The 17573-nt window shown below is 35.7% G+C and overlaps 1 protein-coding gene across 1 annotated transcript; it reads left to right on the forward strand.

Moving 5' to 3' along the window:
* Window positions 1-11354: 11354 nt before the first annotated feature.
* avpr1ab (arginine vasopressin receptor 1Ab) lies at window positions 11355-15979 on the forward strand. The gene is made up of 2 exons (XM_051107045.1): window positions 11355-12469; window positions 15018-15979. Exons 1-2 carry the CDS (start codon window positions 11602-11604, stop codon window positions 15380-15382), a joined length of 1233 nt encoding a protein of 410 aa, XP_050963002.1. The 5' UTR covers window positions 11355-11601; the 3' UTR covers window positions 15383-15979.
* Window positions 15980-17573: the final 1594 nt, after the last annotated feature.

Below are 17573 nucleotides of genomic sequence, written 5' to 3' on the forward strand. Positions count from 1 at the left end.
TACTTCTCAAAAGAAAAGTTTTTTTTATGTCTGAGGGAGAAAAAAAGCCTCAGTCATCACACGTACCTCCTCAACACTCAAACAGAGAGACGTTTTTGATTCCGGACCAGTTCCAGCCTCAAACCTTCAATTTCGAACAAGATTGGATAATTTGAGAGAAAAAGTGATAGGGAGAGAGAAAGGCAGGGAGAAAGAGAGAGAACAAGGAAATTGGCAACAAGATTACATATGCATTATACAATGAGCCTATTTCATTCCATTAAACACTGACTGGCACAAAGCATTCTGCAATAAGAAAATGGTAATAAATAAACTGTGCTGTTAAAATGAAAGCCCTGAGCCTCGCTGTGATTCTCTAAACAGATTAATTCATTCATTTGAACAGGCAGTATAAACAGACTTAATCTGAAACACACACATACACACACTGCACTAAGAATGCTTCAGCTCAGCAAGATGAAGAGAATAAGTGAGAGGTTGTGAAATGTGCAGTGAGTGTAAAGGGTTTGGGTGTAATTATACGGGTGTGTTGGCTTTCATTTATAAAAGACGGACAATCCAAATGGACAATCCAATACTAAATACTAAAGATTATAGCAGGAATGTTCAGAACCTCAGTACTCGCATATAAATGTCAGAAAGTCATTACACAAAAATCAGTCAGTTAGAGAAGTTAATTTCCAGAACAAAAATTTACAGATAGTTTACGATAAGAAATTATGTTTCTTTAGGGAAACATTTCAGGAATTATCTCCATATAGTGGACTTCAGTGGTGCCCCAAAGTTTGAACTTCCAAAACGCAGTTTCAATGCAGCTTCAAACGGCTCTAAACGATCCCAGCCGAGGAAGAAGAGTCTTATTTAGTGAAACGATCGCTCATTTAAAAAAAAAAAATCAACAATACCTTTTAACCTTAAATGCTCTTCTTGTCTAAGTCTGTGTCAATACAGTTAGGGTATGTCAAAAAACTCCCATCTCGTTTTCTTCCCCAACTTCAAAATCATCCTACATCGCAGCAGAAGTACCGACCCAGTGTTTACAAAGTGAACATACAAAGAAGATCAAATGTCTTTACAAAAAAGGTAAAACAGCAAATGATTTTGAAGTTAAAGAAGAAAACGAGATTGGAGTTTTTTGACATACCCTAACTGTTTTGACCCGGATTACACAGACTATGCATCACAGAGACGAGACAAGACAAGCATTTGAGGTTAAAAAGTACATAAATGGTCAATTTGTTTTAAAAATGATCGATTGTTTTGCTAGATAAACCGTTCTTCCTCGGCTGGGATCCATTAGAGCCATTTGAAGCTGCATTTAAACTGTATTTTGGAAGTTCAAATTTGGGGGCACCATTGAAGTCCACTATACAGAGATAATTCCTGAAATGTTTTCCTCAAGAAACATAATTTCTTTACGACTGAAGAAAGAAAGACACGAACATCTTGGATGACAAAGGGGTGAGTAAATTATCTGTAAATTTTAGTTCACTTCCAGAATGAAAATATAATTCTCCATATAATGGACTTCAATGGTGGCCAACAGGTTGAAAGTCAAAATTACAGTTTCAATGCACCTTCAAAGGGCTCTTTTCTCCTCCAACACTCTTAAAAATAAAGGTGCTTCATGATGCCATAGAAGAACCTTTTTTGTCTAAATGGCTCCATAAAGAACCTTTAACATCTGAAGAACCTTTTTGTTTCACAAAAGGACCTTTGTGGTGAAACACAGTTCTTCAGATTATAAAAAAGAGATGGTTCTTTAAAGAAACTTTGACTGAATGGTTCTTCTATGGCATCGCTATGAAGAGGCTTTTAAAGCACCTTTATTTTTAGGAGTTAACTTCAAAATCATTCACCATCGTTGTTTTACCTTTTTTTGTTAAAGGGCGTTAGACTTTCTTTGCACGTTCGCTTTGTATGTCAGACATGCATGATTACATAATGCGTGAGGTCGAGCTAGTGCAAGATGAGCATTTGTGGTTAAAAGGTATATAAATTTGTATTTTTCTTAGAAAATGACCAGTTGTTTTGCTATATAAGACCCTTAATCCATTGTCTGGGATCGTGTAGAGCCCTTTGAAGCTGCATTGAAACTGCATTTAGACCTTAAACCCATTGGCCACCATTAAAGTGTTTGATGAAAACAGACTGAAAAGTCTCTCAAAACTTCAAACTTGACCTGTACTTATAAAAAAACAGAAGTACGCTCCTGAAAAGTTCTTCTATTCTGTTCTACAGAAGAAAGAAAGTCATACTGTAATTGCCATTTTTAGAGAACTATACCTTTAGATCCTTACTCACAGCTACTGAGACAAGCGAAATGAGACTCACAAAGCACCTCTGGTAAAGTTTTTTGCTAAATGTCTTTCTGTCACTTAGCCAAGCACTGCTGATAAGAAAAGCTCAAAGACAACAATTAGAGGAAAACTAGAGAACGAGTGTGTTACTATGAAAATTAGTGTCTCTTTATTGGCCTTTTCCTCTTAGTTCCCCGGTGAATTACACTGAACAGTTCTGAATCACAGTGAACCCACTGTTTCCAGGTTCAACAATCCTGTTAGTCTCCAACACTCTTGTCAGAGAAATGTCTCATAAAAGTGCGCTTTACAGACAAAAAAAAGGGTAAAATGGAAGGAAAAATAATTGAAACAGGATAGAAAAGATGATGGAGGTGGTCTCTGTTGAGACGCTGAATCTAAAACTTTTGTCTGAGTGGACATTTTCTTTTGACATCAACCGAAAAAAAAGACTAAAACAGATAAGTCTTCAGTCTGAACTTAAAATGGGTAAATCATGATAGCTATATCCCTCACAACCTTAGATTAGCATTGAAATGTCATCTACACTGACTAAAATACATCCTTTTGTTCATTTAGTCATTCTGTAACCTATAAAGCTCTATAAAAGTCAAATACTTTTTTTAGAGTCCTGTTTGTTTCAAAGTGCATCAGAATTCTTCACAAACCGCTTATTTGCTATGCTAATCGCTTCTCCTGTGACTACAGGCTTATCAGCTACACTTGCTTGCCTACTTCCGGAGCAACACAACCACATTAAGCCTCAAAACATGAAAAACAAGACACATGCTCAAGCATTTTGCAATGTTTGTGAATAACAGGTGAAACCACTTTATGGCAGACTGTGCAAAGCCTCGGTTATAAAAGTGCAATAATAAAACCGAAAAGCAAACTGACAGACTAAAAAAGCAATACTTTCTTCATATCGTTGCTGCTAGAGTGAGACTTTAATGATGAAAACAACATCATTTTCTCTCAAGCGCTCATTTGTCTATGGCTAGGTAAGAATTGGAGGTCAAAGATGTTTTGAAGGAGATCCCGTATTTGATATATGATTATGTGGACTCTGACCATCAGTTCATCCATCATAACATGATGATCTCTCAGGCCAGAATGACATAAAACAGACTGACCTGACAGAGAAAAATGCATATATACCAACATAGCTTGCACAACTCACTGGGAATTAACATGTCATGATGCAGAAACATTTGGAACGAGATGAGACGTGACCAGACAGGATGATGCAAGAGCAATCAAGTGAAGAATAACCAGGTTCATCAAGATGGATTTAAAAGTAAGGGACTTTTTTGTTTTTAATAAACCAATTTTTTATTTCTTTGATCTATCAGTTTAAAATATGCCAATTATGAAGAGCTCATTTAGAAAATGGTGCACATAGACAACTAAAATCTAATGCAATTAATAATACTAGTTTAGAGCACAAATAAGCATAAAGTTTAGGAGTATTTGTGCCATGAAGTTTTCCAAAACCATATGGCAGCATTGTTTGTGGAACAGTTTGAAATTTAAGTTATTTAAGTTATTTGAAATCTCATTAATATGTGCATTAACACTGTGCATTATGGTAGATTACATTGCATGCAAATAAGATAACTGAAATTTAAGTTTTGCGGTTTTATTTGGCTTCAGAAGAATTTAATTACAGCTCATAAGTCAGACTTATGATTACACTCTTAAAAATAAAGGTTCCAGAAGTGTGTTTTTGCAGTGATGCCATAGAAGAACCATTTTTGGTTCCCCAAAGAGCCTTTCATTGAACAATTCCTAAAAGAACCATTTTGAAGAACTTTTTAAAAATCGAAAGAATTTTTTTCGACTATAAAGAACCTTTTCTGCATTTGAAAGTTCCATGGATGTTCAAGGTTCTTCATAGAACCATTGATGTCAAAAAGAATATTTATTTAAGAGTGTATGGTGGTTTATTGTTGTTTTGGAAGTTTGACAAGCACCCATCCCCATTCACTTCCATTGTATGGAAAATATGAGGCTGAACATTGCTCAAAATAACTTTCAAAAACAGAATTTTAACAGGTCAGCTTATACTTGTTTTAGTTAGCTGCCAAAGCAACATTTCTAATTTTCGTATTAGATATTTATGTTTTTCAGCTAAATGGGCTAATACCAAACGTTCTCACAAGTTACTATTTTGTCTAACTTGTCTTCACATTCTCCTTTTTAATGAGGTAGATATGTTGATCTTCAAATATCCTGAGCTTTAATGAAATGTATGATGCTGAATATTGAATGTGATACTGAAATCTGTCTTTACATCTGTCTGTTTCAAAGCAATCATGACCCACAGGGGAAAACACCAGAGACATCCTTCAAAAGTGGCTCTTTGGCTCCAGAATCAATCACCCTATGAGCCCTCTCCATCTTACCTTCTTCAATAAATGAATGATGGAGAGCGAACGAGAGAGAGAGAGAAAAAGGATAAGATAACACAGAATATGTAATGTTTATACACCATTTACATCCACGAATTTTAGTTAGCAAACTATGATTTTCAGCAAAGCACAAAAGCCTTTTTCTGTACGCCAGCTTGTGCAGAAACTGTTTTTGTACAGTAGACGACAGACCTGCATGCTGTGATGTGGCCATTAGTTGTCATGACTAAATTTTCCAGCTGATTAAGGGGCTTGTATTCATGTTCCCATGTAAGGCTTGATTTTTACATTTACTGAAAGAAATGTGATTGGTGCTTGCCTGTTGCTATGTGGTTGCTAGGGTAATGAGATAAGAAAATTCGTTATACTATTCATTTTTGTTAATTAAAATAAGGCTGAGATAAAAAAAAAAATCTAAACATTTTCTGAAAAACATAATTGAAGTAAGGCGATATTGCAGAAAGATTTATAATTTTTTTTAAAGACCTTTCTTATGCTCATCAAGGCTGCGTTTATTTGATTAAAATACAGAAAAATCCGTAATATTGTGAAATATTTTTGCAATTTAAAATAATGGTTTTTAAAATAGAATTTATTCCCGTGATGCAAGGCTGAGTTTTCATTATCATTACCCCAGCCTTCAGTGTCACATGATCCTTCAGAAATCATTTTAATATGCTGAATTATTATCACTGTTGGAAACAGCTGTGCTGTTTAATATTTTGTTGGAACCTGTGATAATTTTTTCAGGATTCTTTGATGAATAAAAAGTTATATTTTGAATAAATGCTGTTCTTTTTAACTTTTTATTCATCAAAGAATCCTAAAAGAAGCATTACAAGTTCCAGCTAAATATTTGGCAGTCAACATACATAATTCTAATAATAAATCAGCATATTAGAATGATTTCTGAATGATCATGTGACAATTAAGACTGGAGCAATGGCTGATGAAAATTCATCTTTGCATCACAGGAATAAATTATATTTTAAAGTCACAATATTTCACAATATTACTGTCTAAACAACTAAAATGTAAATGAAAACTGAAATAGAAATAAAAGCTTAATAGTAAAAATAGTAATAAATATACTGAATAGTTAATAAATATACTTAACTGAATAGTTAATAAATGTACTTAATAGTTCAAAATAATAATAAATATACTGAAATAACAGTTTAGTTATCTGTGTGTTTGAAGCACAACTCAACTATGAGTTAAAATTTTTCTATAGTTCATAAACGGCAGTTTTAATCAAACAAAATAATAGAACACATACATTTAGTATACATTTACATATGTTTATACTTTAAAGCTTTCCTAAAAGCCTTGCATACACACATGCTCACACTCAAACACACAGACTGCACCCCAAAATGTAATTTCGAGGAAAAAAGCCATTTTCTCTAGATGAATGATTAATATTTTGTGATCATTAATCTTTGTAGGCTCATGTACCCAAACAAATGCATCACAGCTGTCACTGTTAAAATACACAAACTATAGCATTAACCACAAATTTTAACGGACCAGCTTAATTTCTAAGCTTGTAGCCTTATGCATATAAATTGGACATTAAAACACTGTGATGGCAACGGAAATTAAAATTCTCTTTTATTTACTCACACACCTCAAGACATGGTTTCAATACAATAAGCAGCGAATGGGCTTGTGTCGACTTCACAGCTGCTGTTTTGTGGAAAGACGCAAGTTAAGCCGCGGTAACGAGGTTAAAAGATATGTGGGCTGGGAGATACAGACAGAGATGTGGGACGTGTGATCTCTAGATCTGTTCTGGCCTGAAGATCGCCCTCATGTTCTCTAATAAGGAGACAAATTCTCGTTTTATCTGTTGGTTCATGCTGCAGTGCTGCCCACATCCTCCCCGTCCAACACTTCATCTGCTAATAATTAATCCCTGAACGGCTATAAACTTACATCTGAATGTCCTACCCGGTAAAGTCACTGTTAAAATGACTAACGCAGTTTCTGCACAAAACCAAAGAACAGTTTGTTTCAGATTTAATGACCTATGCAGTCCAAGCCCATCAGTGACATTACTAACATTACAATAGAAATAACCTCAGCCTCTAAAAGCATGCATGGACTGGCCAAAGTTGATTCAATGACCACCTAATGCACAAAATGGCAAGAACTGGCTGAAATCCCCCACTCCAATCTGATTGACTGGCTTTACACAATTTATAAACGAATGACTTTGCTAAAGTTCATGGAATTAAATCTTTGGGAAATAACATTTAAAGTGGATTAACAAATTAATCTGTGAAATAAACAGTACACATTTTTGGATGGAGAAAGTTGGTTTTTTTTTTTGTTTGTTTTTTTGTGATAGTTGGTTATGAGTCCCTTATTTGTCCTGAACTGCCCGCTGTTTTTCAGAAAAATCCTTCAGGTCCCACAAATTCTTTGGTTTTCCAGCATCTTTCGCATATTTGCACCCTTTCCAACAATGACTGTATGAGTTTGGGATCCATCTTTTCACAATGAGGACAACTGAGGGACTCATACTCAACTATTACAAAAGTTCAATCGGTCACTGATGCTCCAGAAGGAAAAATTATGTATTAAGAGCCGGGGATGAAAACTTTTGAACAGAATAAAGATGTGTACATTTTTCTTATATTGCACAAATATCTTCTTTTTTTTCCATTTAGTAGACCTACTGCCCTTTGGAAGCATGTTTCCCCCGAACCAAAAACTTCAAAGAACTTCAAAAACAAACAGTCATTGTTGGAAAGGGTTTAAATACACAAATGATGCTGAAAAACCAAATAATTTGTGGGACCTGAAGGATTTTTCTGAAGAACAGAGTGCAGTTTAACTGTTCAGGACAAACAAGGGACTCATGAACAACTATCACAAAAAATAAAGAGCTGTGGATGATTCAGGTAACAACACAGTATTAAAAATCAAGCATATTTACATTTTTGAACGGGCTAGTTTTTTTTTTAATTCAACTACTATTGTCTTTTGTGGACTATATGTATACGTCTTCTATGTAAAATATCTTATTCAAGTCAGTACTAAATAAAAAATAACATTTTGTATGATCACTCTTATTTTGATAAAATAGTTAACATTTTGCAGACACTGCAAGTGTATGTAAACTTTTGCATGACTTGAAAAATATAAATATAGTGGTCCCAAAAAGTATTTGGACACTTGAACCACAATTAAAAAATATACCTTTACATAACAGAATATCTAAACATTTTTTTGTTGTTGTTTTAAATAAAGATTTTTAGGTTCTAAAATATGTAATTTTGTCTCTAATTCAATGAAATTTAGAAATTTTTAATGTGTGAGTCAAGTGTCCAAAAGTGTCCATACACTATTTGTGTTTGGACACTATATTATTTACATACATTTTACTACTTTTTCTATTCTATTCCTCCGAACAATCTTGAACTTTCTATTAAAGTGGCGTGACTCAAGTGTCCAAAAACATTTTGTACTTGGACACTGTATAATAATTTTGTATATTTTTACATGTTTCATTTTTTTCTACCCTATACTCCTCTGAACAGTCTTTTGAACTTTCTATTACAGCACATCTCATGTTATGTTCACCTTAGCATGATGTGCTCTGTTATATTCCTCATTTGTGGGATTCTTTGACTAAAAGCATCTGCCAAATGAAGAAATGTATATGTAAATGTGCCTCCTCTAAGAGCGAACCCTCAGCGCACACCGATGATGATTGCAGTCAATGGATGCGTCATGCAGCATTATTGATTACCTCCGACCATAATGAAGGCTCATCAGAGAGAGGGGCCAAAAGAGCATCAGCATCTGAGACAGACAAGCATTCACTCCCACACGACTGCAATCCCTGTCCTAGATGACAATTTTCTTCTAAGCGTCACACTTTGTATTCCCCCCATACTTTTTCAAGTGCTCGAGACACTTACCCCAGGCGATAAAACAGCAGAAACCTTTCAGTCCATCCACCTCTTTACAAATGTTCAGAGTAAAAACCACTCTGGGGTAATTTAGCATTGCTTTCGACTGTGGCCTATTTCTTCACCACACCTCCACAACAGTGTTCTGGGGAAAAAAAGGGGACAAGAAATATTTCAGAATGTTTTTTAAATCCATTTAGCAATGATAAAAATAACCTATGAAATGGCTTGACAAATGTCCTCTTTCTATTGAAACAGTAAGTTTGGACAGGACATAACGAATAGATGTTGAAACATAATTTGCTACTTGCTACTTTTTTTTCCAAAATTGTAAATAAAACAAAGACTATTGTAGCACTTTATTAAAGAAAATACTGGTCTTTCTACTTGAAAATGTCACGCCTAATTCAATGTGTTACATTCTGTTTCTTAGTAATACTTGTGGAATTTACTAGCAAGTAAATCCTACACAATTTTTAATGTATCTGCTAATAAGTACACACACACTAAAAGGCACAGATGCTTTTAAATTCAATCAAACAAGCCATGTGCTAATTCATTTCACAAATGTAAATTCAACATCAGAGCCTCGCTCAACTCATTTGTGCTTCAAGCAGACGACCTCCATAAGCGAAAAAGTAGCGGTGTGAATCATGGGTAATGAGGCACCTGTTCCTCATTATCTGCACTCTCATCGTAATGAGACTTAGTGTTTAAATATGACAAGTGAGATTTAAGCATTGTGTACAAACCTTTGCTCTAAGTGACCACATCCGACTTATGAAAACCAGTGATTGCTTCATCACGGCTGAAAACCTTGAAGCTGAAAAAACATGGATTGGAACATGTTGTTAAATTTGATGGCATTAAAAAGAGTGCAATTAGGCATATACTATAAGCATTTTACACCAAAATCAGAGTGCATTTTACAGTTTGTATAGAGTGTTTTCGCAACATGCCATCAGTGGCAGCACTGAAGGTAAACAATGCCACTGAACCAAACAAAACTTGCATATTTTGCTGATTATTGCTGCTGAAAATGGTCAATTATTGCCATGTTTGGGACTGTTGTAATCAGTTGTACCGGGAAAAACATTTGGAGTACTACAGGCTGCCAAACATTGTCTGAGGAACAAAAGGCGTTTGTGGTTGGCCAAATTGAACCAGGATTTCCAGGGCAAGAATCTTCAAACATTTGGGTTTGTTTTTATCATTTCCACTCAGGTAGGCGAAATATTAGCATATCATCTTAATTAATACTCCTCGTACATATTTAACTTTAGTTTGTCAAAATATTGCATCCTTTCCTGCTTACTAAGTCCTACTCTATATGATTTAGCAGCTTCCACACATTTTTTCCCATGGTTTAGACAGCATAAATTAGCAGAACGATGTATTTAGTAGTACATTAACCGAGCAATCCATGCTGTTGTTGGGCAAATGAACAAATTGTGACATAAGTGCAATCCCTTTATACTCACCCCACTTTGCTGTTTATTTCTTTCTTCTCTCTCTCCTTTACTCTCTCTCACATACACATACACACACACACACACACACGCTTAGGCAAGATATAATGCTCAGCTGTGACCCCAAATGTCAGCGACAACTGAATAAGCTGAATTACAAAACTAGGTTGAGTGTTTTAAGGTGTTTTTAATTATAAATCTATATTGCAACAAACAAAACTATATATGCCAAAATGACAAGCATATTTTATAGTACTTTAAACCATCTTTGTAGTATGTACTGTGCAGTATGCATACTGCACATTGGTCGTACTTCTACAATTAGGACAAGAAAATAAGAAAAATAAACATATTTTCTAGCCAGATGCTCATAAACACAATAAGCGAGTAATGCTAATAAAACTATATTGGATCCAAACGTCTCTTTCTTTCTCATAAACATGTCTGCACACTGGCCTTAGTATAAATATGACTACAAATTGGCCTGTGGGTAACACTTCGGATTCATTATCCGCTATACGGAAATAACGAGAAGAATAACAATGTGCAATGAACAGTAAAACTGTTTGCACTACAAACCAGTGTGTTCATAATTAAGACAGTACATTAAAATAATATGGTAAGACACACCAATTTGCAATATCAAGCAGCAAAACCAGCTGTTTTGTAGCTAAAAGTAGCTAGAGGCAAACCAGAAGCCAAGCCCATACAATTTACAAATGGCCGCGCCATGCTTATGGGAAACATAAGGATGGCATTTGTATTTGGAACATGATGGGATAGAATTAGAAAATTTATTAAATGTTTGTCATTAAGGACAATCGTGGTTTCCTATAAATGAGAAAAACAATGCTATATTTGCCAAATGTGAAAACCACTTATAGTTTTATATACCCCTAAACTGCAAAATAAAAAGACTGAATAAACTAAATAAAACTGAAAAATGATAATATTGTCTTTTTAGAGCTTTTCATAATTGAAGACCTTTGTAACATTAATACTGTTATGTTCTTGTTAATTGCTGTGAAGCTACTTTGATTAAATCTGTACTGAATGAAATAGACTAGAACGCACACGGTCGCTTCCACTGAGGGCGCGAAACGCGCGTACTTAGATTGACTTGTACCAAGGTTGTTTTTAATGTTGGTTAGGGGCGTGCTGTCGAGGAGGGAGAGGGCGGCTCTTGAGCTTGCCACCCTCTTCAGTGAGGGCTGGATTTAAGGAATGCAACACTTGTCGGGCAATATTCCTTACCTTTGCGCGTCAGATCACCACAGCTGAGGCGCACCAGAATATGATCCGCGTCTCTGAGACTTAAATGCATCAGTCCTCTCCAGTGTGCTCACTTGAAGACTCTGTGGGGGATTCCCATCTGCTGCCTTTTACGCACGAGTATCCGTGCGCAATGACGCTCCGGCTAGCGCGCACCTCTCCACATACCTGAGAGAGCGCACTCGATTTTACGCATGAGAATCACAGCTCGTTTCCAAACCCAACCATGGGCAACGCGTCGAACCAAACCACGGTGAGCAACGACACCGACCCGTTCGGCAGGAACGAGGACGTGGCCAAAATGGAAATCACGGTTTTAAGCGTCACCTTCCTCGTGGCGGTGGTCGGAAATCTGTGCGTGCTGCTGGCCATGCACAACACCAAGAAGAAGAGCTCCCGCATGCACCTGTTCATCAAGCACCTGAGCCTTGCAGACTTGGTGGTGGCTTTCTTCCAGGTTCTTCCACAGCTCTGCTGGGAGATCACCTTTAGGTTTTACGGACCTGACTTCCTTTGTAGGATTGTCAAGCATCTCCAAGTCCTAGGGATGTTCGCGTCCACCTATATGATGGTGATGATGACACTGGACCGCTACATAGCCATATGCCACCCTCTCAAGACCCTCCAGCAGCCTACGAAGCGCGCCTACATCATGATCGGGTCCACTTGGCTCTGCAGCCTGTTGCTCAGCACCCCTCAATACTTCATCTTCTCTCTGAGCGAGATTCAGAACGGCTCGGACGTGTATGACTGCTGGGGCCACTTTATAGAGCCATGGGGCATCCGAGCCTACATTACCTGGATCACCGTGGGCATCTTCCTCATCCCTGTCATTATCCTCATGATCTGCTATGGGTTCATATGCCACAGTATCTGGAAGAACTTCAAGTGCAAGACCAAGAAAGGCACCCCGCACAGCACTAAGAACGGGATGATTGGAAAGGCGTCTGTTAGTAGCGTCACCGTCATCTCAAGAGCCAAACTAAGAACAGTGAAGATGACTTTCGTGATTGTTTTGGCGTACATCGTGTGCTGGGCTCCGTTCTTCATCGTGCAAATGTGGTCAGTCTGGGATGAAAACTTCTCCTGGGATGGTAAGTTGACACAGGGTTACAAATGTAGATATATTTACGCACAATATTAAGTTTAAAAATGATTCAAAGACTTTCAGAGGGTTGGCGTTTTAAACGTAAAGCGTGACCCTGGACCACAAAACCAGTCATACTGGGTATATTTGTAGCAATAGCCAACAATACACTGTATGGATCAAAATGATCGATTTTTCTTTTATACCAAAAATCATTAGGATATTAAGTAAATATCATGTTCCATGAATATACTTTGTAAATTCCCTTCCGTAAATGTATCAAAACTTAATTTTTGATTAGTAATATGCGTTGCTAAGAACTTAATTTGGACAACTTAGGCGATTTTCTCAATGTTTTGATTTTTTTTTTTTTTTTTGCTCCCTTATTGTCCTAACAAACCACACAAATATGTATTATGTATTCAGCGTTCAGATGATGTATACATCTCGATTTAAAAAAATGGACCCTTGTGACTGGTTTTGTGGTCCAGTCACAATAATATTTTTTGGGCGGGAACGATGACGGTTAGTCTTTTGTCACTCTAGAGCAGTTAAAACCAACGGTAAACATCTTTAAGATGTTATAACAAAAATAGGTAGTGTTTTGTTTAATTTCTGTGGCTTGTAATTCTTTAAAAACAAACAAACAAACTATATTTATGTTTTTCGACTTACCATACAAAACAAAACAATCGGCTTGCTGTTGCTATGGTTACCTCCTGGCGCGAATACGATTTCCGTTCGCAAATGTATAACAAATTTATTATAAATTTGAAATTTATAATAAATTTATATAAATTTATATTGTAATCTAAATTTTGTAGTTATTTTTGAAACTTGTATGTGAACCCCGGACCACAAAACCAGTCATAAGGGCAAATTTTTTGAAATTGAGATTTACGCATCATCTGAAAGCTGAATAAATAAGCTTTCCATTGATGTATGGTTGTTGTTAGGATAGGACAATATCAACTATTTGAAAATCTGGAATCTGAGGGTGCAAAATATATATATATATATATATATATATATATATATATATATATATATATATATATAATTAGAAGTTTATTCAAAGTTAATAATAAATAATTTACATTGTTATAAAATATTTATATTTTGAATAAACACTGTACTTTTTAAACTTGTTATTCATGAAAGAATCCTGAAAAAAAAAAAAAATCACAAGTCTTACTGACCCCAAACTTTTGAACGGTAGTGTATATATATATATATATATATTTTATATATATATATAAAATATATATATATATATATATATATATATAAAATTATATATATATATATATATATATATATATAAAATCGCCTTTAAAGTTGTCCAAATGTTCTTAGCAATGCATATTACTAATCAAAAATTAAGTTTTGATACATTTATGGTAGTAACTTTACAAAATACCTTCATGGAACATGGTCTTAATATCCTAATAAATTTACTTAAGACTGGTTTTGTGGTCCAGGGTCACATATAAAGGCTAAGGAACAAAAAAAACTATATTTCAAGCCTTAATTAGGCAATCATAACAATACTAGGGTGAATAATAGCCCTAATTCTGACAATATTCACATTACTAACAGGATGTAATTGCAAGCATCTACAAAAATAATTGCTTACATGGTTTTAATTTCCTTGTTAATGAAAATGCTAGTGTAATTTATATAATAACTAGGAACCGCTCCTAAAAAGACCAAACAAGAAAGAACCAAAGATAACACTGGAGTCCTGATTCAATGTATTTTCCAGACCAGAACTTCAGTTTATCCAAGCTTGCCGGTTGCATAAACATAGTCACTATGCTAAGACTGTGTATTAAACAGTAGTTTCACCAGCTATCAATAGACAAGGGGTAATCAGTCTTACTTTTAATATTCATATTAGATCAATCTAGCTTTTTGTAATAGAATTTAACGTTTTAAGACTAGTCTAAGACGTTTGTGCAACCAACCACTTCAGATCTTATCTATCAGAGGATTCTTTTCTGAATTCCATTAGCATTCCTTTGAGATTACAGGATATATAGGTTGTATTACTTTTTTTTCATTATTATTATTAGTGTGTATCCTGTACTATTGCATAATGCTCATTATAGGCTAAAACTAATGTTTTATTAGAAGAACATCTTTTAATCTGGAGACATACTTGCATTCCATTCTAGGAAAAAAATTGATTACATAATCAATATTTTGTGGTTCATAAGTCTAATATTGATCTATCTATCATTTATTTATGCTTGAAAGACAGAACTGTGCATAAAACTACCGTGCACTCAAGAGTACTAAAAATGCAATTAATTTTCAAAAACACCAATGCCAGACTACTATTATTTGATTATATCTGTCAAAACAGATTTTAGTACAAGTAGATATGGCTTGATAAATTACAAAACACATTATAAAAGTTCACACCAGATCAGCCACCAGTTAACAGTTTTGATTCAAAACTGTTAACTGCAAGGTTTCAACCTGCAACTTTTCAGTTGCCAGCCCAAATCTTTAACCCCAAGGCTACATCACTCAATCTTTCTCTTTTTCAGATTCTGAAAATGCAGCGGTGACTCTCTCTGCCCTTCTGGCGAGTCTCAACAGTTGCTGTAACCCGTGGATCTACATGCTCTTCAGCGGCCACCTCCTCTATGACTTCTTAGCCTGTTTCCCCTGCTGGAACAAACCCAGAAACACGTTACACAAAGAGGACTCGGACAGCAGCATCCGGAGGAACACCCTCCTGACCAAGCTGGCTGCTGTCCGGACCAAAGATGGGTTCGACCCTTGGAGAGACCCGTGCAACTCCCGAAAATCCAGTCAGTCTTTAGGGCTAGACAGTTCCCGCAAATCCAGTCAATGTTTGCAGCTTGACTGTTCACGCAAATCAAGCCAGAGCGTTCCAATGGAGTCCTAGGAGCCAGATGGGGATAAATAAAGAGACATGAAAATAAATATACACATAAATATATATCTACTAATCTGTTTTATTATATATATATTATACATAAAAGTTGTGTGATGAGAGTCTGCTCATTTTCTGCTTATATAGGTCCTTATGGTGAATGAGATGGTCTGGTTAATCTACACTGAATGAGTTCTGATGACCTAAAATGTGTTCATTCTTATAAATGATGCATTTATTTTACAGCACATTATGTCATGTTGCACTTTCCATTTAGGTTAAAGTCTGTGACTTCAGGTTTGTGTTTTACTTGTGTTTAATATTGATGAGAACTTCAGCTTAATTTCTTAGGCTGACGCGTATCTTATTTGTTTACACCGATAACATGAAGCTCTTTTTAAATAGGTGGGAGTAAAAAAAAGTGTATTGTGAGTGTGTGTACGTGTCAGTGTTACGACTGACTAAACTAAACTTTATTTCCGCACTGGTGTATAGCTTGTGCTCTGTCTTGTATTGGTCGTGCCAAACGTTAACTGAGCAAAACAACTAAAACTGAAACAGCTTGTCTGGTGTTTGGCGAACTGTTTACGCAAATATTAAAAAAGTATGTGCATGACAACATGCGTCGTCTTGTTTCAAATAAAGGAAAAAAAAAACATGTGAAGAGAATTAATCTCAAGACATGTGAATATATAAAATACCTCAACAAGAGCACAAACATGCCAGTTACAAACAATCTTGAGTGTGTGTCCAGTTTGGTTAAAAATGAAAATGTACCTGCAGGCCAAATCCAAAAGATTTGATGAAATGTAGCATTACATCACTTGCTCAACAACGGATCCTCTGGAGTGAATGGGCGCTGTCAGAATAGAGTCCAAACAGCTGATAAAACACCACTATATTTTACAAGTAATCCACACAACTTCAGTCGATCAATGTTAACATTTTGTAACTTAAAACCATTGCTCTATTCATAACATTGCTTTCTCCAGTGAAATTATTCATCATCCTTATAACACACAGGCTCAAAAAATGTTTGACAGGTCTCTTCCAGATTTAGACGTATTATATTAGTAATAATGGCACTGAGATCAAAGAAGGATGGAATATAAACTTAATTAAGTTATTTTTACCGGCTCGCTGAGCTGTGGGAGTAATTTTCCACTGCGTTAACCAGTGTCTGCAATCTTGGTTGCATAACGTGGGACCAGAACACACACTTATTACAGAGTAAATCTTCCACCCTTAAACACACTGCATAACTAAAATATCAAACCAAGGGGAATCTGCAACAAGAACTAACTTCATATTTCTAAATTGTTATATCATTGAGTGTTTTCCCAACGGCTGCTCTCAAGGTGATTTAGTAGGTGTATGAATACAAATCTTATATAGTCCACATAGGTGATCCTTTACATCTGCTTCAGTCTCAGTGTTGGTTACATTTAAACACTTCATCTCCCACAGCTTTTCTTTATCTGTTTAAAATGAAAACCCCATTGGCTCCAACCTGCCAATCACAGTGTTATCAACAGGTTCTGGCTAAGCCAGGATTTGAACAACCTTGTCACATAGTGCTGGTTTCATGCCAAGCAATCAGCATTTTATTATAGGATTGTAACCCAATTGACAGGTAATATCAGGCTCATCTTTTGAACTAAACGTTACGGATGAGGAAAGCCAGCTTTATCAATGAGAAGAGAGAAGGGGTTCTTTGTTTTTCAGACAGAAAATCTAATAAAGACAAGGGCCATGTGGACTTAAAAAGACATTGAAAATAGAGAGCCAGGAGGGAGGTTCCACAGAAGCAGGTGCAGACACATACAAACACAAACAAACTGGCCCGGAACATTCATGGAATGTTCTTTATAGTGAAAAAAACTTATTTAGAATGTTTATGTTCTTTTAAGAATCTTTGACTGAAAGATTCTTTGACAAATCAGAAATTATTTCTCTATGCTGTGAAAACACCTTTCTGGATGTCCCTGTCACATTTAATTATAGAGTGAAGAAGGCCTTTTTATGGAGTATTTCATTAATGTGTCACCTTTTCTTCAAACACTCACATTAGTTCTCCAGTCTTACCAGGGCTGTCAGCTTGCTGGTGTAATTGGGATCGCAGCGGTTACCTTGTCCTCACATGCCCCTGAATAACAAAGAAAGGTTCGATAAGTTCAGGTGAATGATGAAACTTTCTCTCTTC

This window comes from Labeo rohita, chromosome 4, assembly GCF_022985175.1.
Source record: "Labeo rohita strain BAU-BD-2019 chromosome 4, IGBB_LRoh.1.0, whole genome shotgun sequence".
Classification (NCBI taxonomy): domain Eukaryota; kingdom Metazoa; phylum Chordata; class Actinopteri; order Cypriniformes; family Cyprinidae; genus Labeo; species Labeo rohita.

Bases quoted from the DNA above. Each gene is read 5' to 3' on its own strand.
- avpr1ab (XM_051107045.1), top strand. From the start codon at position 11,602: ATGGGCAACGCGTCGAACCAAACCACGGTGAGCAACGACACCGACCCG. The intron at 12,470-15,017 runs GTAAGTTGACAC...TCTCTTTTTCAG, and splicing joins TGAAAACTTCTCCTGGGATG to ATTCTGAAAATGCAGCGGTG.